The sequence below is a fragment of the Panulirus ornatus genome, chromosome 4 (assembly GCF_036320965.1).
Source record: "Panulirus ornatus isolate Po-2019 chromosome 4, ASM3632096v1, whole genome shotgun sequence".
NCBI lineage: Eukaryota > Metazoa > Arthropoda > Malacostraca > Decapoda > Palinuridae > Panulirus > Panulirus ornatus.
Window position 1 is genome coordinate 44,685,158 of NC_092227.1, and position 23,582 is coordinate 44,708,739.

The following is a 23,582-nucleotide window of genomic DNA, read 5'->3' on the forward strand; positions in this document are numbered from 1 at the left end:
ATGAGAAAGTAATGTATGTTTCTGTTCAGTTGTTCTTACTGTGTGCAGCTGCCATAACAGGGTGAAGCTGTTGTTGGTGTGAACATCTGTTATGATGTACAGCTGTTATTAAAATGTGCAGTTGTCATCAATGATTGCAGCTGTCGTGTGTGTGTGTGTGTGTGTGTGTGTGTGTGTGTGTGTGTGTGTGTGTGCAGGTATTGTCAGCATGTAAAGCTATCATGAATGTGTGTCGCTGTGAATGTATTTGACTACAATGTAGCGAACCTTTTTTGTAATGGAACTTTTGTTGTAACTGAGAGGTCGAGAAAGTTGACCAATCTCTGTTGCTGAACTTTTCAACCTACGTTGAACGGTTCAATTGTTCAAGCTTTGTTTTGTGTGTATTTGGGGAGGGATGTTACCCTGTCTTTACTAAGTCTGCCGTCTGTCTACCAGCAGTATACTGTTGCCACACGGGCCGTTGTCGTCCCGCTGAAGGCAAACAGTAATGGGAAAACTACCCACGGATCCTGAATGTTTTGAAGGCCGTAAACAGTAAGCAGCAGTTTCTCCGTTGTTCGTTATCTTTTTTCACCGTCACTGGATGATTATGTCATCTGTTATCAGTTATCCGTTGCGCTGGTAACATTTAACCGTTGCTCCAGTGCTAGTTAACCGTTGTCCCGTTATTAGTTAGCCGTTTCCCTAATGCCAGTTGATCGATGACCTGTTTTTAGTTAACCATTGCCCTACCACAAGTGAAACGTTGACTCCCGTTGCTAGTTAATGATTTATTAGTTAACCGTTGTTGGTTAACTCTCCATTTGCAATCCACCATTCTGCCACTACACACCAATACCCTCCTCCACTACACTCCTTCACTCTGCCACTACACACTAGCGCCACCTCCCGTCCATACCTTCATCCCCCCACAATCTCTTACCACGTAAGTACACCTACCAAACTATCCCTCAAAAGTCTTGTATTCCTCGACATACAGTATTAGTGTACTTCATACACTGTACATATAAACAGTTCATTCATATGTATGTTTCGTATATGATAAAGATATCGGAACGTTCATGCTTAGTATTGCCGGTTAGTTTGATATAGTTTACGTGAGGTTTGGTTTGGGTTTGTGTCGTCTAAGATTATGTCAGTATCGCTATGTCAGTTTCGTTGCAATACTAGACATTTTAGTGGCATGATGAGGTTACTTTGGGTAGGGTTGAGTAAGTTAGGTCGGTCAGGTCAGGATAAGGCAAACTAGATATTGAACTCTACATTTTTTTCTATGCATTGTTTATGAAGTACGTTATCCTTGCCATCACCACGCATCTTGACATACATACCCAACACACTCATTGCATACCACCAGCCACACCAGTTATGCCACACGTCATTACATCATCCCCCGCACCCTCACATACCACCAGCACTGACCAGCATCAACCATCACCTCACGTATTCGCATTCATCCTCGCATACCAGCACATATGTACACCTCATACTCACACTCTCACCATTTCCCGTGACCTCCCATATGTCCTCGTTCATGCTAACCAACCGTGCTCCATTCTAACATGCCCTCCACAAATCCTCGCATATTACCACATTTTTTCTTCTGAATTCCACCCCTGTACATCCTTCACACAGCTACAATATTGGTGTATACATTCACAAATCCCCCCACGGCTTCGCGTATCATCATATACTCTCGCACACATTCAAACGATGCTTAGTGGGTATGAACCTAATAAACATCCTTTGGATGCCTTTGACATACCCTTACATACACTCACATATTACCTGATACCTCTCACACGTATCCTTATCCCATACCACATACGTTCAACTCTTTAAGAATCGATTAGCAACACACCACTCATAACTCAACATCACTAATGCTTTTCTTGTCTCCCCAACCTCATCTCTCCGGTACATCAACCCCCCCATCTCCCTCCTCCGCCCCCCTCCTTACACTCTCACCCCGCCATCACAAACCGGCAAACACCTCCCACATGCGGCTTGTAAATTTGAGCCTTGGCAGTACTACAGCGAATCCCTCTCACGCTAACCAGAGCCAGCCATCGAGGGAAGTGAATTTAGGAAGATTCTTAGCGTTTTTCGTTTTCCCTTGATGCGCATTTTCTTTTCGTCTTGAACAGGACTTGCACAGACCTTGAGCACGACAACACGAAACGACCCTTTCCGTTGACCTGATCATGAGGGATCAGGTCAAGGGCTATCAGCGCGTCATACGCAAAGGGTCGTGCAGTCGTCGTGCTCTGAGGTCAACTTTGATTTAACGTTCCCTATTGTGCCCCTTCCCTCTCCCTCTGCTCGTGTCGTTTTCTCTCCTCTTACCTCCTGCCCATGACCCAGTTATTGTTCCTGTTCTCCTCCCCCCTCTGTCCCTTCCCAGTTATATCTCTCCTCTGATCTTCCCTGCTCCCTCCCCACCGTCGCTCAGTCATGTCATTGTCTCTTGCACTTGTACCTGTCCTTCGCCTCTGGTGCTGCCCTTGTTCGCACCCCTTTTTCATGTTCCTCGCTACTGCCTCCTATGTCCCTTATCCTTGGCCGCCCTCCCTCCCTCGCATGCTGTTCTGTGCTCTGGTCACCGTCTACGTCACTGATTAACTGCCTCCGTTATTCACCACCCGCGGTCGGCCAAGATATGGGGCATTAGCCCTGATCCCTAGACCTCCTTCTTACCTCCAAAATGAAAGGGAAAATGGAAAGTAAACAAGTTATAAAGGTGCCCTAAGCCTTTTGCATCGCTGCTGTGGACCGTTCGTCCCCAACCTTACCCCATCAGCCTGGCGGGCTTTACCAAATGATATAGTCTCAGCCTGGGAGGAGAATGAGGTATGTAAAATATATATATATATATATATATATATATATATATATATATATATATATATATATATATATATATATATATATATATATGGATATATATATATATATATATATATATATATATATATATATATATATATATATATATATATATATATATATATATATATATATATATACATATATTGCGGTAAATGTTTCGCCGCTGCACGTGAGGGCATTGGTGCTTCGCTGTTTGAGGGGAAATAGGCAGAGGGAAGGAGGAAATGGGGTGATAAGGTTAGGGCGATAGCGGTAGCGGTCTTAACCGTGTAGGAGGTGAGGAAGCAGTGCGGGTGGGGAGGAGAAGACTGTGACACTGGTGTTCACCGCCGATGGATGAAGTGGTTCACTGTTGGAGGAGTGCTGTCAGTGTCAGTAGGACTGAGCATTTTATGTTATTACTTGTAGGATGAAGAATATTAGGGTGTGATCTGACGGATGGTGTGGTGGATGGCCATTGGACAAAACCTGGTTGCTGGAGGGCCTTCGAGTAGGTCGTGTGAGCAAGAAGACTGTATTACTTTCAAACCAGTTGAACCCCTTGAGAATAACAGTACGATCCTTGGGGTCATGTCTTCATACAAAAGGGTCGCATAGTCGTACTCAAGGTCGTGCCATATTGCTCAGGGGTCACGTCATCGTGCTGATGGGCTGATTTAATATAGCCTTGTCATCGTTAAGCAGAGATCCTGAAGGTTAATACTTGATCGTCAGCAAATATGAGCAAAGAAGGAGATTTAGCATCTCTGCACTTTAACAAAAGACTTTATAAGTGATAACAAGTGTTGTAGGTTTTAATGGAATGCAAGCTGCAGTACATTAATCCTAAGTGATTAACACGCAGGAAAACGTGCATGATAAACGTTTATAAAGTTAGATCCAAATACTGCTGCTCAGCACAAACGTTTCTTTTGAAAATTACTCTTTAATAAGTACCTTATTTTTGTCTTCGTTTTTGCTGTAAACAAAATCATGTCAAAGATAATTTGTTTTTCCTCAGGGAGGCAAGGAGACTTGCAGCATTCAATATGTAAGTGCTCGAACCTGCATGAATTGCTGTTGCACAAGGATTGATGAAAATTGTGTTTTGGGCCTTGTGTAACTGCATTTAATTAAGATTTGAAAGGACAGCATTACCGTGTTGATTCTTACGATTAGTATTGTCAGTGAGCCTTTGACGGACTGATTATTCTTAATCATGTATGTAGTACACTTGCTGCTGGTGGTCTTATTACGAATCAAGTAATTATTCTCTTCATGAGTGATTTTTTTGAAGTGCGTGAGCAAAGTGTGCCGTCGAAAGTGATTACATGTACGAATTATCGGTAAGTGAAAGTGAAAATACCATCAAGAAGAATAGATAGGATGTGTATTGAAGAAACACGTCGTTCAGATTGAGGGACGAATTTATGAGAGCAGACAAAATGCAGACCAATGGTGTTGCTCACAAACTGACGAATGTTAAGGAAATATTACTTTCTTAGATAGCTTAGCTCTGATGTATGTGCTCAAGGAGAAATATAGTACACACACGTACGTAGCACTCTACCACTCGTCTCTTATGATATTACACATATAAGTAACACTCTACCAGTCATCTTTTACAATGTTACACACATGTAAGTAGCACTCTACCAGTCGTCTTTTACAATGTTACACACATGTAAGTAGCACTCTATCAGTCATCTTTTACAACGATACACACATGTAAGTAACACTCTACCAGTCATCTTTTAGTGTTACACACACAAGTAAGTAGCGTTCTGCTAGCCATCTTTCACGACGCACGTAAAACGGGAGTTTCCTGTTTGTCACGTGAAGGAGAGAATGCAATCATCGCGTCACTTGTGATAATCATTGAGAACGCTGCTGGGCTTCCCGTTCCTGGGAGGTGGAAGGTGTGGTAAACATGCTAAGGTTGGCGTTTGCGTCATTAGACTCGAAATCTGCCGTGATATTGCCTCTCTGTGGAGACACACACACAGGACGTTTAGGGAATTGTTGTCAGTGTGTTGGCCCACTGCAGGGAGTGTACTTTGCTCCGTCTGTGTTTGTAATTACCCAGTTGTAATGTACGGAGAGGTAGATCTTCACCCACGGGGCCTGATTTGAACTTTTATTGTGTGTTCTGAGATTTTGACATCAGGCAGGGCCAGAGCCAAGCACACATCGCAGGGAAGTTTAGGGTCGAAAATGAATGAATGGTGTGAGGTACATGATGTCGAGTGGTATGTATAACATGTAGAAAGCATGTAGTTGTGAAATGAGTACCAGCAGCTCACATGTATGTGAGGTAGAAAGAAAAGACATCCACCTGAGTTAGGGAAGGGAACTTGACGGCCACCGTCGTGCTGTCTCGTTACCTCGCCATCGCTAACCCTCCCACTACCCAGGTGGTAGTACCCTCCTGGGGTGTGGCTGCCTGCCACCTGTGTGTGTGTGTGTGTGTGTGTGTGTGTGTGCGTGTGTGTGTGTGTGTGTGTGTGTGTGTGTGCGTGTGTGTGTGTGCGTGTGTGTGTGTGTGTGTGTGTGTGTGTGTGTGTGTGCGTGTGTGGTAGTGTACGTTTTCGTGTACCACGCCGTTGCCTTTGTTCTCTGTTCTGCATCACCAAGTTTCCTTTTTTTTTTCTGCAATTTCTGTGCAGAGTTCCCCGTTGCCCGTACAATAAAACGCTTATATTTTTTCCTCAGAAGTTTATAAAGGTATTTATGCCACCGTTCTATTCATTCTCTCTCTCTCTCTCTCTCTCTCTCTCTCTCTCTCTCTCTCTCTCTCTCTCTCTCTCTCTCTCTGCCCAACAGTTTCCCTATGATAGATAGATGATTTCCCGTGTCAGAAGGCGATAAAAGTCACACGACGGAGATTCGCAAAATTTCGCTAACACTGTCTGATGAAATACAGCGACAGACACAACACTTGAGTCCCGCTCTTTCGTTTGTGGTGGCGAGGCAAAAGGTTCTTGGCTTTGGTAGTGCAGAAGGGAATTTAACAGTTCTCTTATAGTTTTCTTCATCTCTTCATATTAGTAGAAAACAAGAAAGAGGATAACAAGAAGATGGAAGACACAGTGATGGATGATTATACACTGAGTTTGAAGGCCATTATGTTAGTGATGGATGATTGCACACGGGAGTTGAGGGCCATTATCTTAGTGATGGATGATTGCACACGGGGGTTAAGGGCTATTATCTTAGTGATGGATGATTGCACACGGGGGTTGAGGGCCATTATCTGATGGATGATTGTACACGGAGGTTGAGGGCTATTATCTTAGTGATGGATGATTGCACACGGGGGTTAAGGGCCATTATCTTAGTGATGGCTGATTGTACACGGGGGTTAAGGGCCATTATCTTAGTGATGGATGATTGCACACGGGGGTTAAGGGCCATTATCTTAGTGATGGATGATTACACACGGGGGTTGAGGGCTATTATCTTAGTGATGGATGATTGTACACTGGGGATGAGGGCCATTTTCTTCCGTGATTCGTGCGTTGAGAAACACACTCAGCCAACAGTCTAGAATTGAGAGGAACGTAAAGGCTTTTGAGACACATGTTCCGCCAGTGAGCACGAGCAGAGTGTACCTAAGTCGCAGGACGTATCATTGTTACGATACGTTGCAACCTGGTTGTGAGGCGCGTCGCATTAGGGTAATGAACGGTACTGCTGGTTTCCATTGGCTGTCCTGGATGTTCTCATTCAGGTGATCATCGGCAGCGAGGGAGGGAGTTAGGTGGTCCGTTCACACGGGGCTTTGAGATTTTTTTTTTCTTTTTACTATTTCATTTCGCTTTTTTCCGTGTGAAAAATGTGCCGCTAGACCGTTGCCGGAATTGGCGGGTCTGGGTTATGAAAGAGCTGGAAAAATACTGCAGTTGTCGTCCTCGAAAAGTAGCTGGGGAAAGGGAATCTTAGATTGACTTTCGAGAGTCTGAAGCGACTAACTGATTTAGAACTGTGTTACAACATCCACCTCCTCCTCCTCCTCCTCCTCCTCCTCCTCCTCCTCACCTGTTCCTCGCGTTTCACTCATCACATAATGTATTTTGATACCACCGTCTTACTTTATCACCATGTACGTAAGAGTGACAAACAGTACGTGTTTCTACCCAAAGGCTTAATGAGGAGGAGGAGGAGGAGGAAGATAAGGAGGAGAAAGAAGATAAGGAAGAGGAGGAGGAGGAGGAAGAGTAGGAGGAGAAGATCACAGACACAGGTTGGATTCTTCATCTTGTGTACCCCTGGATCCTGTGGGACTCGTGTGGTACGACAATTCTGGCGCGGCATTAGCCCTCCAGGAAGCGGCACAGAACCGTGGTGTAATAACTGGCAAGCGACACAGCAAGGTCAGAGGAACATGAAATTGAAACTTCCGCCATGCACAAAATATTTGCAGCGCCACCATGTTTGATCCGCTCCGGTTTTGTTCAGTTCAATATATGGGTTTTGCTTTACAGACACACACTGACATACACACGGACATTGGCAGCACACAACTACACATGCACACACATGATATATATATATATATATATATATATATATATATATATATATATATATATATACACATATTTCTTCACAAATATTCGCCTTATCCCGCGTTAGCGAGGTAACGTTAAGAACAGAGGAGTGATCCTTAGAGGGTATGTCCTCAGTTGGCCCACCTCTCTGTTCCCTCTTTTGGAAAATCATAAACGGGAGGGGAGGATTTCCAACCCCCCGCTCCTTCCCCTTTTAGTGACCTTCTACGACACAGAGAATACGTGGGAAGTATTCTTCTCCCCTATCCCCAGGGATAATTATATATATATATATATATATATATATATATATATATATATATATATATATATATACTGTACATATTTTTAATCATCTGATTTTTCCTAGATGTAGTCCACTGAAATTAGTTGAAGTTCATTTGTGGCGCTTTTAGAATTGTAACATAAAATGTCATTAATTCGGAAATGTTGACATAAACGTAATTTGTTTGCCCTTATAGTTATACTGGTAATATATATATATATATATATATATATATATATATATATATATATATATATATATATATATATATATATATATATATATTATTGCTGCAGGTTTTGTTGACGTAAAGAGGTGATTTGATATATTTATATTGCTGGTGTTATCAATGTAGTAGAATTCCCATATATTTTTTAGTTTATTGACAAATTTTATTATATATTTCCGTAATTTTCTTTCACTCCTCCATTGTGGTCGTGAGATAATTCTCGTATTCTATTTTTTTTCAGTAGATTTCTTACGTGGGGGATAAAGTTGTGTTGGTGAAGGGAATGACCAAAAGCTGACTGGAGTATTTCTAGAAGGTTGATGGAGGATCATCGTAATGTGTAATCATTTACTTTTTCTGTGTAGGGGAGGGAGGTTTATACTCTTGGAACCACATCTTGTGAAGATTTAGTATGTGTGTGTGTGTGTGTGTGTGTGTCGTCCTGACGAGTCGTTCTGAGTCGTTTCCCAGAGCCGTAATGGTGTCCTCGTTCAGTGTCATGACATCCCCTGGCAGTCATCACGGGTCGTCCCCACGAGTGTGGTGTTGTGGAGGTGACGCCTCGTACAGAGTCGTCTGGACGAGTCCTTAGGTGAGTCAGGGTTGACAGAGTCGCGTTGGCGGAATGGTTGTGCGTCACCTCCACCAGGAGGAGGAGGAGTCCCCTGGGGGCGTCCTCGTTGATCTCACTGTGGCCGGTCTATTAAAGCTGAGGCCTTTTAGCAGGTTACTTCCGGCACTCGTAGGAAGGTACGTGGAATCTAAATACTACAGAAGCTTGATACTACAATACCCGTATGGGATATATATATATATATATATATATATATATATATATATATATATATATATATATATATATATATATATATATTCAGAAGTCTTTTACGTAATCAGGAAAGTCCTTTTTATTGTACCTATAGTGATTGATTCAGTACAATAGAAACCTGAGGACTGATATTTGGGGTGCTTGTGATTTGGAAAGTTCAGGGATCGATTTGCGGTCAGTCAACTAGCTTCAAGGATGGCGCCAGGGAACGACAACCGCATTGAACGACCATCCAGTCTTATGATGGGTCGGGGCTTTCGACGCGGACCGAAGCATGATTCGTTCATTTCTTCAAACCCGACTTTTGTCGTCTCTTGTGTGTCCAGAACGACTCGAATATTGGTCCGTCGTTCTTATACGTCGTATTGAGGTTTACTGAGTCGCGAGGTTTACTGATGATGCGAGCTGGATTGCTCCTTTGAGCGCCGTCATATGACGAGTCGTGGTTCTGAGTCAGTGTTGTGAGTCAGTAATAGAAATGAGTAATTGAATAAAACTTCGGTTCAGCAGCCATACACGAAGCAGTTCAGTGTTCTTGTTCGCACGAACGAGGAACCTCGCCCTCGAATAGTCTCTGAAACGTGTGGATACATTTTGACCATAGACAGATCAGTTGTGGATTTTACTAAATACTAGAATGGTTGGGTTCGAAACCTTTATGAAATATAATCCATATATCCAGACAGTTGTTGGAAAAGTTGAAGAAGGTACAAAAAAGAGAACGAGATGGGGTTCGAAACAATCCACTGCTGTGGCCAGAAAACCAAGACCCTTAACTTTACACCTCCGGTGCAGCCGTTCTGGGGAAATCTCCTCACACCTTCGGTTTAAGCAACTATTATTCGCCCAGTTACAGTCGGTTACAGTTGATTGGCAGGAGCGAATATTGGTCGGTCAGCAGCAGGGGCCGGAGTGTAGGTGGAGCTGCAGCATGTATTTATGTGCATAAATCCGAACATCTGGATGAATTTTGACGTGTATGATCTGAGGCGCCTCCATAGGGCGGATTGTGGTCCACAGTAGGTGACCTGTCAGAGTTAACTGGCATTTCATGATTTACCGTTTGGATGTTTGACAGAGGTGCTGGTGTTCCCTGTGGACGCTACCAGGTATGTGGAAAAGTGGTGATTTACATTTCATTTATCAGTGTGAACAAGATTTCCTTTGGGTATACACTGATGACTACTATTATCGTTGTACGTTTGTATTAAAGGAAAGATAAACTGTCTGTGATTGGCTTCGCGAGTTTTACCCTCGAAGTTTCATCATAGTTCAGTTGTAGGTTGGGAGGCTTCGCTTTTCCAGCGGCCTCTAGCTATATCGTTTCATGTATTACTCCGCGTCGTGCTTTGTTCTGAGGTATGAACTTATTTTTTATTTTCTATTCATTTCATTTGCCTTTCTATTCCCCCCATCCCCTTATTCTCAACATAGACATGCTACAGTATTGCTGTGACCAGCCATCATCGATATGTACTGATGTTGAGACAAGAAATTTGAATCGCGATGAGTCCCATTTCCGAACGGATTCACAACGCGTGAATCCCTGAGCTGCTTCGAAGCAGTGCTCGTTTCATACGTCTTTTTGCGCAGTAGTGTGTGGCTTCTCTGGTGATCTGAGGGACGTGTCACGGAGTATGGATTGCACTAATCATTTTTCCCTTCCAGGATTAAGTGAAAAGTGTGTTAACTGCTGTCACAGAGGCTAAAAAGATTCTGAACGAGTAATGTAGACAGAAGACCATGTGATACCATGATCTATTCCAGCGTGAAAAGATGAGTGAAGTAGTGATTAGTGGTTAGTCCTTGTGTTGCGCCGGGAGATGTGATGGTGTAGCGTAGCAAGAGAGCGAGTGAGAAAAGTACTTTGGAGGATGAGTGTGGAGGCGGTGGCGGCCAGGGTGGAGGAGGGTGGAGTGTGATGCTTGGCTACGCCTCCACCCAGCCATGATGGCGCTCTTTGGGATGGTATGGCTGCTCAAGGTCCGCAAGCATCTGCGCCATTGCGCCCACTGCCGAGCCCACCTGAGGACCTGCGCTCACTGCCGGGCGCGGCCCTCCCCCTCCCTGCCGTCCATCATCAACTCCAGAGATTCTACCAAAGAGTCGTGTGCCCAGGACACCGCCTCGCAGACCTCACCGCCCGAGCAAGACCGGGGCAGGATCACCCTGGACCTGGTGGCTCACCAGCCGCCCCGGGACGACGACAGCGACGACCCTGATGTGGCCAGCGGGGACGCACGGGGTCACGGGGCCAGGGAAGAAGCCAGGACGAGCGGAGAGGACACCAGTGTGGAGGAGAGGGCCGAGGACCCACCTGTGTCCCAGGGCTGTGAGGAGGAGGAGTCAGGTCAGTACGTGCAGTATACCGGTCGGGTGTCGCCCGCGCTTCCCGTTCCCCCACCCCGTAGTCCTGCCCCGCTGACCAGAGATGGCCCCAGGTCGCCCCGTCGGCCCCATGACCCGGCCATTAGCGTGGCCCAGGAGCCGTGCGAAAGCGCAGCTGGCTCCCTGGCCAGCCGCGTGTGCAGCCTGTACGGCCAGGAGCCTTCCAAGCCCGACACCGTCAGCGAGAGGCGGAGGTCCTTCGGCTCCACTAAGAGGAGGAGTCTGCCGGAGTGTGAGGAACTAGAGACCGGGGAGGAGGGCGTCAGGACCGCCACCCTGCCCCGTCAGGGCTCCACCGGCAGCGGCTACCGCTTCTGCTACACCCCAGGTCATACCCACCCGTACGCCTGCCCGCCTCTGGCTGGCTCTACCCCACAACTTCCATTGTACACCCGCACCACCCACGACACCAGCCCCCAGCGCCCATGGGACGGCCCCACACCTCAGACACACACTACACAGGCTGCCCATACAACGCCCACACCACACGTAACCCAGCCGCAGCACCCTACACTGCCCAGCCTCCCACGGGAGACGCCGCAGGTAACACTCGACCCGCGCTACCTGCCAGGAGAAGCCCTGGAGGGGGCTTACGGCGGCTCAGACTCCAGCCGCAGCTCCCACAGCGGCTCCCGTAGCTCCTATAGTGACCACAGTCTGCCGCCTCCGCTGCCGTTCTCTGAAGGCGCCATACACTACCTCCCTGCTCCCGCCCACCTGCCCACACAATACCACCATCCACTGCAGCATCGCCAGGGGCATGTTGATGGCGGCTACGGGCGGCGGTCTAGCATAGCGGGGCTGCCGTGCCCACCGGCTCAGCGCCCCATCCACTACTGGGACGGCGTGTGGTCCATCCCTACCAGCTCCGCCGTCACCACCTTCCTGGGCGCTGACTACCCGAGTTACGACCCCACCACCGTGCCGGGCCGTGACCGACGCCCCTTCGCCCTCCTGGATGCCCACACCCACTCGTCTCCTCGCGGGGTTCAGGGCACAATCCCCAGGGCCCGCAGTTCCTCCAGGTCTCGCAGCTCCCCGGCGCGTCGCGGCCGCAGTCACTCCCGTAGCCCCAGCAGACACCACGCTAGGATCGACCTGTTGGAGGAGTGTGGGGGTGGTATGGCCGAGGGTGGAGGAGTGGCGGCGCGGAGGGCGGTGTGGGAACGGGAGGCCGGGTCGGGGAAGCCTATTCCACCTCCACCACCACCTAAGTGGGCAGCCACCGCTTCGGCAGGATCCCGAGCCTCCTACTGCGCCCTACACGGATACAACAGACCCAAAGGTAAGTCTGTTCACCCGCCAGCACAGACTTGGAGGCTGAAATGTTTATGATAGCCTCAGACCAACTACCCTCCGAGGTCAGATCAGCTTATTGTGTCACTCTCATGCCACATGAATGGATCAGCTAAAACTTTAACCTCTTGAACCCCTAAGCACGACAGTAAGACCTTGGGTTTGACGGCATGACCAGACCATCATACCCATGTGTCGTGCTGTCGTACTCAGGTGGTTGATATCTTCACTACATCCTTCTTCGTCCGGCCTTAGACCTAGCTTGGATCGTTTTTAGGTGTCAGGTCAAAATCCATCTTCATACATCAAAGGCCTTATCCCCTCATCTTTATTACGTCCACATCCTCACTAAACCCTCCATACCACTGGCCTTAGAATTGAGCCGTACAAGGGTAAGGTTGAAGGCTGTCTTCACTACACCCTCGTCACCACTTGACTTTCACTTGAACCATATGGGTCGGGTCAAAGGCCAGTTTTACAACCTCATCTTTATCACATCCACGACACCACTCCCCTTTGATCTGTGACCCATATAGGCCTAAGACGTGACCCATAAGGATAATGTGTAGCCTCATCTTCACTAGATCCTCTTCCCCTGTATATTTCTTTGTACCTTGAACAGACGTAATCAAGCTGATAGAATATGGAAATTGCTTTTAACAGGAGACGGCTACATAACCTCTACACACAGATCCCAATCATCATTGTAAGTAAGATTAAGTTTTCCTCCGTGACAAAGAAATATGATGTTTGATATATATTTGATATATCCGTTCCAAGGATTGAAGCTCGTTTTCCGAAAGGGAAACATACTGTTCTTGCTTTCTTTTTATATATATATTTGTTACTTTATGTACAGTATGCTTCTTAACGCTGATTTGATGAAGGTACATTTAACGTGACCCATAAGGGTCAGGTCAAGGGTCAGTGGTGTCGAGGGTTTAGTGACGATTACCTTTAACATTATCCATAGGGGTTAGATTGAATGCCATTGGTGTCATGGTAGTATTAATTAAAAGATGATGGTAAAGTGAAATATGTTTCTTGTGGTTTCATGGAAGGTATGTTCTCAAGGGTGAAATGAAAATAAGTATACTGATGTTATCGTTGCAGATGCGTTTGTCAAAAATGTTAAATTACGAAGTGACGGTATGTTCGTTGTAAGTGTTCTAATAAATCTGGAAAGAACTTTAGGGATTGATAGATAGATAAAGGTGTATTATAACCCCAAGGTTATAACTTCTTGAGCACAACGGAACGACCGTGGTGAATGATGGCCTGACTTTTGACCTAACCCTTCTTCATGGCTCAGGTCAAAGGCCAGGCCATCATACCCAAGGGTCGAACAGTCACGGGTACGATCACACCCTCGTGCTCTAGGATCGAACAAGTCTTCTTAAGGGTCTTACCGTCTTGCCTAAGGGTCTTATCGCTGTGCTCAAGGGTTCGAATCTCCGTGTTCAAGGGTCGCACCGACCTTGCTCAAGGGTCGTAACTTTTGCTTCAGGGGTCGGACAAGCGTGCTCAAGGGTCGCACCGCCTTACAAAAAGGGGTCTTAGCGATTTAATACCGGGTCGCGTCGTCCTGTTCAAAGTGGTAAGAAAACGACCAAAGTTCATCTCCTTGAAGATCCTCCAGTAATGGGCTCAAAAAGTCGTTTAAGAAACCCGTCAGTCTCCCTGTTGTTCCGTGTCAGTCATTTGGTATAATTGCTCAATAAACGTAATTGCTACAAGAAATTAAAAGCCATCCCTTGAGCCTCTTAATAACCCAAGTCAGCCTTCTTGAAGACCCTCCCACAGAAGGTTTACACTTCACTTACGAAAGCTGTCTGGTAGCCTTGGTGTCTCATGTCCGTCATTCTGTTTAATTGCCCGATAAAAACAGTAATGGCCTTCAATCCAGGCTCAGCTCTATTATGAAATCGCCAATTAAATATAAAACCCAACAAATCGGTTTAAAGCCACGAAAACCCGCTTACCCTTTCCGACTTAACCCACGGTAACGGTTATCTCTTGTTATTGGGGCGAAGAGTTACCCTAAACGGTAACAGTTACCTCCCGTGTGAAGCATTGGCCCAAAACGTTCATTGGGAACGCCTGTGATGCCGATAAAAGTATCCCCCAACAAAACTTGAGGGTTTAAGCCTCTAGTAACCCGTATCTCTAATGTTCAACACAAATTACATTAATTTAACATTAATTGGATTAATTACTTCCTCAGAATTCGACAAGTTTCACTTGAGAGTCATTAAAGATAATCATGATGAAGCTGTACTATTCTTAACTAGACCTGAAAGCTTTGATGAGACAGAGACTAGTTAACGAGCTCTGAACACTGTGATATGGAGGCTTATTATTCCCAAGCCTTAGTGTCGATAGTTCTGAATTTCCTGTTGACTTATTGGACTTTAACGTAGGTAAAGTCTTATGGAGACTCGGACCATTTGAGCATGAGGGTACGACCTTTAGTAATGATGTTGATTTGGCCTTTCATTGTAAGTTCAAAGGCCAGGTCATCATGTTACAGGGTCCTACCATCTTGCCCAAGGGTTCCATCGTCGTGTTCAAGGGTTCCTACTCCTCTTGCCTGAGGCTCGTACCGTACTGCTTAAGGATTGTACCGTAAATGCTGAAGGTCTAGACAGGAATTGGTCTAGTTTTGCCCTCATATCGACTCCAGGCGAAGGTCGTCAGTATGCATACGATCTACTTCTCAGACATAACCTTATGTTGAGTTACGGGAAGTTAGAGAAGCTTTCTGACCTACGTCAGTGTAAGGGGGAAATGTAACTCGAGATTTTGACACATGAAATCACGCTAACATTGTTTGAGAAAGTTTAGTCGTCAAGATTGTCTATGAAGAGTTGATTTCAGTTGCCTATTCGTCCTCTTCACACGGAAGAATATGGTCGAGTTTTTCTCTGTAGGTCAACAAATCAGCTTAACTGAGATCTTGTTGCTGACCAGGGTCTCTGTCAACCCTGCACTGCTATCCAAACACACGTGTTCTCTGACTCAGTAAGCAGTGGTGTTCTCAATCATATATCTTCAGTAAGTCAGTCCAAAGGAAAATCCAAGGAACGTAACGTCTTTTGTTGCTACTGGAATTAAAACGTCAGTCAGTAGCGTTTGGGTAAGCAGCAGCAGCAGCAGTGAACCAAATAATCTAATTTTGAAGCATTTCCTGCCACATGAAAAATTTCCCCAGCTGTAATATGTTGAATATTCCCCAGACCTCCATCCCCCCCCCACCACACCCCCCTTTTTTTCGGTTCGGTTCATTTCTAACTGAATAAATTGGGCTTTAGACCAACCGCAAAAGATTTCCAGATTAAAATGCTCCTCGCTATTGGATTCATGCGTATTTTCAAGTTTAATTTAGTGCCATAGCATTAGTCCTTGGTGCCCCGAGTTACTAAAGACTTCCAGGTAAAATAAAATCGTTGTTTTTTTTGTTTCTTGTATTTTTATTTAAACCGCAATTCACTGCTTCAACTTTGACGTAACTTAGTTTTTTTTTTTTAGGAAATTTAATGTATATAGTTTGTATTAAGCCTTTGAGCACCATGGTACGACCCTAGAGCACCAGGACCACCTGAGCACGACGGATATTACTAGTGGGTATGATATGGCCCCGGCATTTGACCTGACCCTCAAAGATCAGGTGATAATGACCGGAGTGTCACATGCCCTAGGGGTCGTACTTAAGTATATTACCGCTGTGCTCAAGGATCCCGACCATCATGCTCAAGGGTCGTACGATCGCACTGACGGATCACACAGTCGTGCTCACGGGTTGTACAGTCGTAGTCGCAGGTAACCAGTCGTGCTCACAGATCGTACAACCGTACTCACGGATCGTGTTGTCGTGCCTAAGAGTCGTACCGTCGTGCTTAAGGGTCGTACAGTCATGCTAAGCCAGTGATCATACCATCGTGATCATGGGTCGTGGCGTCGTGTTTAAGCGTCGCACGTCCGTCTTCCTCAAGGAGGTTAATCGTGTTTCATGTTTACTTATGTATATATCTCACCGTGGCCACTCGTTAGCTTTGACCCGAGTTTGAGGAAACATCGCGAGTTTTCCAGTCTTGCAATAAAGATAACAACTTCGTGTGAAGATAACCGAAGTGAATTTAGACTTTGATGGTAGTAGTGTGGAGTGTGCACACTACAGGAGACAACCGTACATTATTCAAGACGGTATTCTGAAATTCAGTCCTAGGGTTTGATAACTTTTTTTACGTTGGAGGCTCCAGTCAGGGACACAAGTCCACATCAAGGACAGTCTTTAACTGGAATATAAAGGGATTAATGAAATGGAAAAAGAAGAGAGACAAGGGAAAGTAATTACGAATTTGGTGGAAGTTAAAAAGCTGTCATATAAAAAGTGTCGGGTCATAGTTATTTGGTAAGACATGAGAGGGTAGAGAGTTCCAAAGCTTCGAGGTGTAGGGAGAGAAACTGTTATTAAATAGGCCTTTTCTTGAGTTGCCAACGCCCACACAGTAATCATGTGACATTTTGCCAGTGGTGAGTGCACACAGCAACTAGCTCTCGGGAGTAAAAAACAAAGTAATACTTATGGGAGAGAGAAAGTGAACAGACATTACGGCGTAGGGCAAGTGGGTCACGTTTTGAAGTGAGCCTGGGAGAGTTTATAAGTTTGATTGCTTTTGACTCTATCCAGTAACGATGCAGAGCTGGAACCACCCCATCCATATGTGAGAGCAGTACTCCTTACAAGGACATATTGAATACCCTGTGTAAACGTAGCGTCTGTTCGGAAGAAAAGATAATTCGACATCTTAACAGGACTCCCCGTTTTGGGGGAGGAGAGTTAGCTATCCCGTAACGCAGGGTTTTCAAGATAGGGTGGATGTTACAGTGAATACCAAGTATGTTCACTGAGTCAAGAGGTGGTATTAAAGATCCGTCGAAGGATAGAGGGACGTTGTAAGGAATTTTCGATAGAGAGATTGGCAGAAACTGGGTCTTGTAGGCGGAAACTGGGTCTTGTAGGCGTTAAACTTAACCAGATTTCGTGTACCTCATTAAGATATCCAATCTAAATCTGAGTTTCTTAAGGAAATTGTGTCGGTACGAGATGCAGATTGAATAATTGAAGAAGGAGCAGATTTGAAGGATGTGGAGGAATGCATATGAGTGCCTTTGGTTATTTGTAGAAAAAAGAAAATTGTTGATAAAAAGGAGAAAAAGTGTAGGAGATAGGAAAGAACCTTGAGGGACATCAGTGTTAATGGAGAAAGGTGGAGAGGCCGATCCATCGACAACTATGAAGATAGATCAGCCACAGAGGATAGAACAAAAAGAGGGAGGGAAGCCAGAAGAGGCAAGCTTAGAAATGACACCCCGATACCAAACCCTGTCAAAAGCTTTGGATATGTAAAGGGCTACTACGTAGGATTTTCCAAAATCTCTCTCTGAGGATGACCAAACATTGGTAAGGTAGGAAAGAACATCGCTAGTGGATATCTCCAACCGGAGGCCATAATGGTGATCAGAGAGAAGAATGTGAGGTTTAAGATGTCCGGGGATACGGGAGTTGAAGATGGAATGGAAGACTTTGGAGATAGTAAATGTCAAAGTAAGAGAACGACAGTTAGAGGGATTAGAACGGTCACCCTTGTCAGGGATGGGATGTACCAACGCATGCTTCCAAAAAGGAAAGCTTCTGGTTTTTAAACAGAAGCGGAACAGACGGACAAGCACAGGTGCAAGTTTAGAGACGCACGCTTTCAGTACAGAGGGAGAAGCCGCTTTTCGGACGCTTCAAAAAGAGATTACGGTAAGAAGGAGCACCAGGGGATGAGGGAATGTTAGTCATCCAAGATGGAGTTCGAAGAGAAGCGGGAACCAGAGAGTTGCTTTGTCTACGGGGGTGACGGAAAATTGACGGAAAGGTAGAGCGACATAAGTTGTTTGCGATGCCCTTAACTAAAGACCGGAGAGACTTATCAGTGAATGAAAAGGAGAGTCTGTCGCACTATCTTTGTATACAGGAAAGTTTTGCCTCACGGATAATGTACTTGAAGTGATTAAGGGCTTTTATAATGTTTAATGAGAGTCGGAGGAAGGAGACTTTTTCCGAGCCTGATAGGCTTGATTCCTTGCCTGAATGGCCTCAGAACAGGAACGAATGAACTGATTTTCGTAAGTTATTCCACTCAGCTTTGTTGAGGTGCAGGATATTTACATTTAGAAGGGGCTGCTGGAAGGGGAGGTGCCGTTTAAACAGATGCATTTATGAGAGTGTGGTCAGATGAATTAACTGGGGAGCGAGATTGTGTAGCGAAAGTGTGATGGATTAGAGAAGAAAAACTGATCCAGAATGTTAGGAGAGTGGTCATAGCGATCAGTAATATGGTTGGGGTGGCTAACAATTTGCTCCAGATCTTTGAGAATGTAGAACGTAAGGGCCTGAATCTTGTCACCATCAGTGTGGGAAGAGTTCACCATTCCCGATAGTGAATATTGAAATCCCTTAGGTAAAGGGTCTCGGCTCGCGGATGAGGGGATGACACTGCCTCATGGCAGGAGCTTAGATGGTCACAGGAATTAGTAAGATTTGTAGATTAAGGAGAGCAGTAGACTAAACAAAGGAAAACAGGTGATATTTGCGAGACAAACCTTGAGCCATATGATATTAAAGTTCGGGGACTCAAGTTCCTCGAGGCTTGCCACAGGTGTGTTGATGTCTAAATAAGCAGACGCCACCTTTGAACCGGTATAGTGTGTGAAGATTATAGTGTGACATAATGACACCATTAGACAGTTGGGTCCAAAAGAGAGGTACTAGAAAAATAGTGTTCAACAGGAGAGAGGTTGCTAGAAAGACATCGAACGTTGGAAGAGTGAAATGAAAGAGGCAGGTCTAACAGAGAGGGAGAGGTCGTGAGAGGGGCCGGTACTACTATTGTCTGAGTCCTCCCTCTCATTGGCAGTAGAGTCAGGCGGGAACCTGGAGATTCTTAGCACTCCATGATGCCGGGGACTAGAGGGCCAAATTTCTTAGACTCTGCCATGATTACATTTAAAACGATTGTGTAGACGAGATGAGAAGAGAACATATTTGAAGAACGTAAGCGAGATCTGAGTAAGTGTTTGGTGCTTGTAAGGAAGATGGCAGTAGGACTAGCCTGGTAGTCCCGTTTTGATGAGACAGAAAGTAAGATCAGCAGTCCTAACATGGAGTATGTAAGATGGTTCCGGTCACCACTCTAACACTCCTCACTCAGGACGGTAGTGCCACCCTGGACGGCTGCTGTTAACAGCCTGCTACTTAAGGGATTGCATTAAGGGTTGGGGATGGGATATTCCTCGAGTATTCTGGGGTGTTGGGAGGGTCCAGTAAGCTGCCTCCTAAGCCCCTCCCTCTCGCCGGCAGCAGAGTCATACAGGGAAGTGAGGTCATAAGAAGATACATTAGATATGCAGGGGTTGTGGAAGGGGCCATTACTACCAGAGCCATCCCCCCCTCATTGGAAGCGGAGTCACTTTATATGCCCAGTGCACTCTTACATTTCTCTGTTGAACATCCCATGCGGTCTCTGATGATGAGCTGGCGAGGTGTTTGAAGGTATGGGACTCCCAACGATGTTTGTGGATACGAGGGATGGGCTGTAGATGAGGATGTGCGGATGACGGTGGATAGTTGAAAATTCCGTGTTTGAGAACAACATGTGAGATTGTATTATTGACTAATTACTCGTGTGGTTAAATCGTCGTTCTCATAGGATTAAGCTTCGTCTGAAACGGCACTTGAGACGCACTAACTTGCTATAACCAGGATATATATATATATATATATATATATATATATATATATATATATATATATATATATATATATGTATATAATATATATATAATATTTCAGCTATAATAGCAGAACTTTATTAAAAGAACTCGCACTGTAATTAGATGTATTTTTTGATAATTATGTTTAATTATATGCAAATTTTTAACGCAAAAAAGGATTGAAATTTTTTTCAGAACGATATGTGATTTCAGGGGTTAAAAGCAGTCCATTTTTTGGGAAGGGTGGGGGGATAAATTGATTATTTAACACCTCTTGAGTATATGGATGAGCCCCTTGAGCAAGAAGTCATGACCTTTGAGCACGATAGTACGACCCTTGAGCACGATAGTACGACCCTTGAGCACGATAGTATGACCCTTGAGCACGATAGTACGACCCATGAGCACGATAGTATGACCCTTGAGCACGATAGTATGACCCTTGAGCACGATAGTATGACCCTTGAGCACGATAGTACGACCCATGAGCACGATAGTATCACCCTTGAGCACGATAGTATGACCCTTGAGCACAATAGTATGACCTATGAGCACGATAGTACGACCCATGAGCACGATAGTACGACCCATTAACACGATAGTACCACCCCTCCGCATGACAGTAAGTTTATTTATGGTTTGAACTTAGCTTTGACTTTTAAGAGTCAGGTCAAAAGCCAGACCTCTCTCTCTCTCTCTCTCTCTCTCTCTCTCTCTCTCTCTCTCTCTCTCTCTCTCTCTCTCTCTCTCTCTCTCTCATATTCGTCATTTAACCATGCATTTGCACACTTTATTGAATGAAAACGATTAAAAGTTTACCGTGTTTCCTACAAATCATTCTCTCTGTCAGAAATGATTGTATACATGAAATAAACGCAAAACATATATATATATATATATATATATATATATATATATATATATATGTAGCGTATATACATATATATATTTTTTCCTTTTGAATACGGGGTCTGCAATTTCATTTTCATTCCCTCCATCATCGATTGTATACCTTCAAAATGCAAAGCGAGGTAGTGAAACTATTACAGTATTGTATGATCCATTGTAAAATACTGCTCCGGTCTATGGAAACCTGCAGTAATATATGGAGTTGGAGATTGCATGCTTGTAGAATAAGACGTTTTTAGTATCTTCTAAGGGAAGCTAAACTATGTAATTCTAAATGAATAGTTGTGATTTTTTCATACATATTTTTATTCATGCTGAAGTGTGTTGAATGACCATATTCGACCAACAGCGCATTACGGATTCCACAAGACGAAAGCCAATAGATGTGACGTTTTTAAGTATACTACGCCTCTTGTGCTCCGTGTCTTAAAGGATTTGAAGTTAACTATTTAGTAGGTTTTTAAGGTTGAAATAACTCGTGTTTCATGTGTTTCATCCTGTGAAACCATATATGTTCGTCACTTCCCGCGTTAGCGAGGTAGCGTTAAGATCAGAGAACTGAGCCTTAGAGGGAATATCCTCACTTAACCCCCTTCTCTGTTCCTTCTTTTGGAAAATTGAAAACGAGAGGGAAGGATTTCCAGGCACCCGCTGCCTCCCCTTTTAGTCACCTTCCACGGCCCGCAGGGGATACGTGGGAAGTGTTCGTTCTCCCCTATCCCCAGGGATAATATATATATATATATATATATATATATATATATATATATATATATATATATATATATATATATATATATATATTTGTCGCTGTCTCCCGCGTTTGCGAGGTAGCGCAAGGAAACAGACGAAAGAAATGGCCCAACCCACCCCCATACACATGTATATACATACACGTCCACACACGCAAATATACATACCTACACAGCTTTCCATGGTTTACCCCAGACGCTTCACATGCCCTGATTCAATCCACTGACAGCACGTCAACCCCGGTATACCACATCGATCCAATTCACTCTATTCCTTGCCCTCCTTTCACCCTCCAGCATGTTCAGGCCCCGATCACACAAAATCTTTTTCACTCCATCTTTCCACTTCCAATTTGGTCTCCCACTTCTCCTCGTTCCCTCCACCTCCGACACATATATCCTCTTGGTCAAGCTCTCCTCACTCATTCTCTCCATGTGCCCAAACCATTTCAAAACACCCTCTTCTGCTCTCTCAACCACGCTCTTTTTATTTCCACACATCTCTCTTACCCTTACGTTACTTACTCGATCAAACCACCTCACACCATACATTGTCCTCAAACATCTCATTTCCAGCACATCCACCCTCCTGCGCACAACTCTATCCATAGCCCACGCCTCGCAACCATACAACACTGTTGGAACCACTATTCCTTCAAACATACCCATATATATATATATATATATATATATATATATATATATATATATATATATATATATATATAGGCTAGGATATATATATATATATATATATATATATATATATATATATATATATATATATATATATATATATATATATATATATATATATATATATATCCTAGCCTATATTCATTCACCAGTCACAACGGAAGGATGAACAGCTGGGTTGACCGTTAGCGAAATATTCTGTCCTAAAGCTCTAACCCCAGCAGGCCTGAGTGGGGTTCAGAGTCAGCTATGGTGACCACTACACCACGGAGACTTAGTAACCATATATCCTTTACATTGCTTTGGAACATGGACGATTTATTTATTTACTTAATTCATTTTACTTTATTTACGTTATTAAATTGATTAAAGAGCTTCAGTGCCGATGATAAGCGGAAGTATTCGGTCTTGCGTCTTCTTGGTAAACCAAAATAAGCAAATTTTCTTTCCTTGCAAATATGGACGTCATTCACATACGACGGAAAAATGGTTTATGCATCCAATAGAAAATCTAGGTATTTGTCATGACCCGAGCTTTGGAGTCTGAATAGAAAGTTAATTAGCATTATTAAAAAGTTTTGAATTTTTCTTTCATGAGATTCACCAAAATTAATAGAATATTTTGCTGTGAAGCAGAAATCCTCGTTGTCTAACTCTGCTTCCCGTGATCACTCATCAAATATGGCTGAATTTAGAAAGTTTGAAATTCGGCCAATGTTTTTTTTTTTTTTTTTTTTTTCTAGCGATCACAGTTTTGTTGATATTCCTGGTGTTTTGTGATGTAGAGCTGGACTTACAGCAGCCTTCCTCACACTCACGTCCATACCATACACACACACCAGAGACTTACCACAGTCCTCATACACGTTAGTATTTATGTCCATCATGATTATTGTTGTCAGAATGAGCATTTGCTGGGCACCCATGTGAATACATGTTAGCTTACATAGGATTA

At 44.3% G+C, this 23,582-nt stretch overlaps 1 protein-coding gene across 1 annotated transcript in view; it reads left to right on the forward strand.

Moving 5' to 3' along the window:
- LOC139764508 (uncharacterized) overlaps nt 1–23,582 on the forward strand; it is a 612,046-nt gene that overhangs the window by 306,789 nt on the left and 281,675 nt on the right. The window contains exon 2 of the mRNA XM_071691139.1: nt 10,434–12,438. Within this exon, the coding sequence (XP_071547240.1) occupies nt 10,713–12,438 (1,726 nt within the window). The 5' untranslated portion in view covers nt 10,434–10,712. The remainder of the gene's footprint in view (nt 1–10,433; nt 12,439–23,582) is intronic.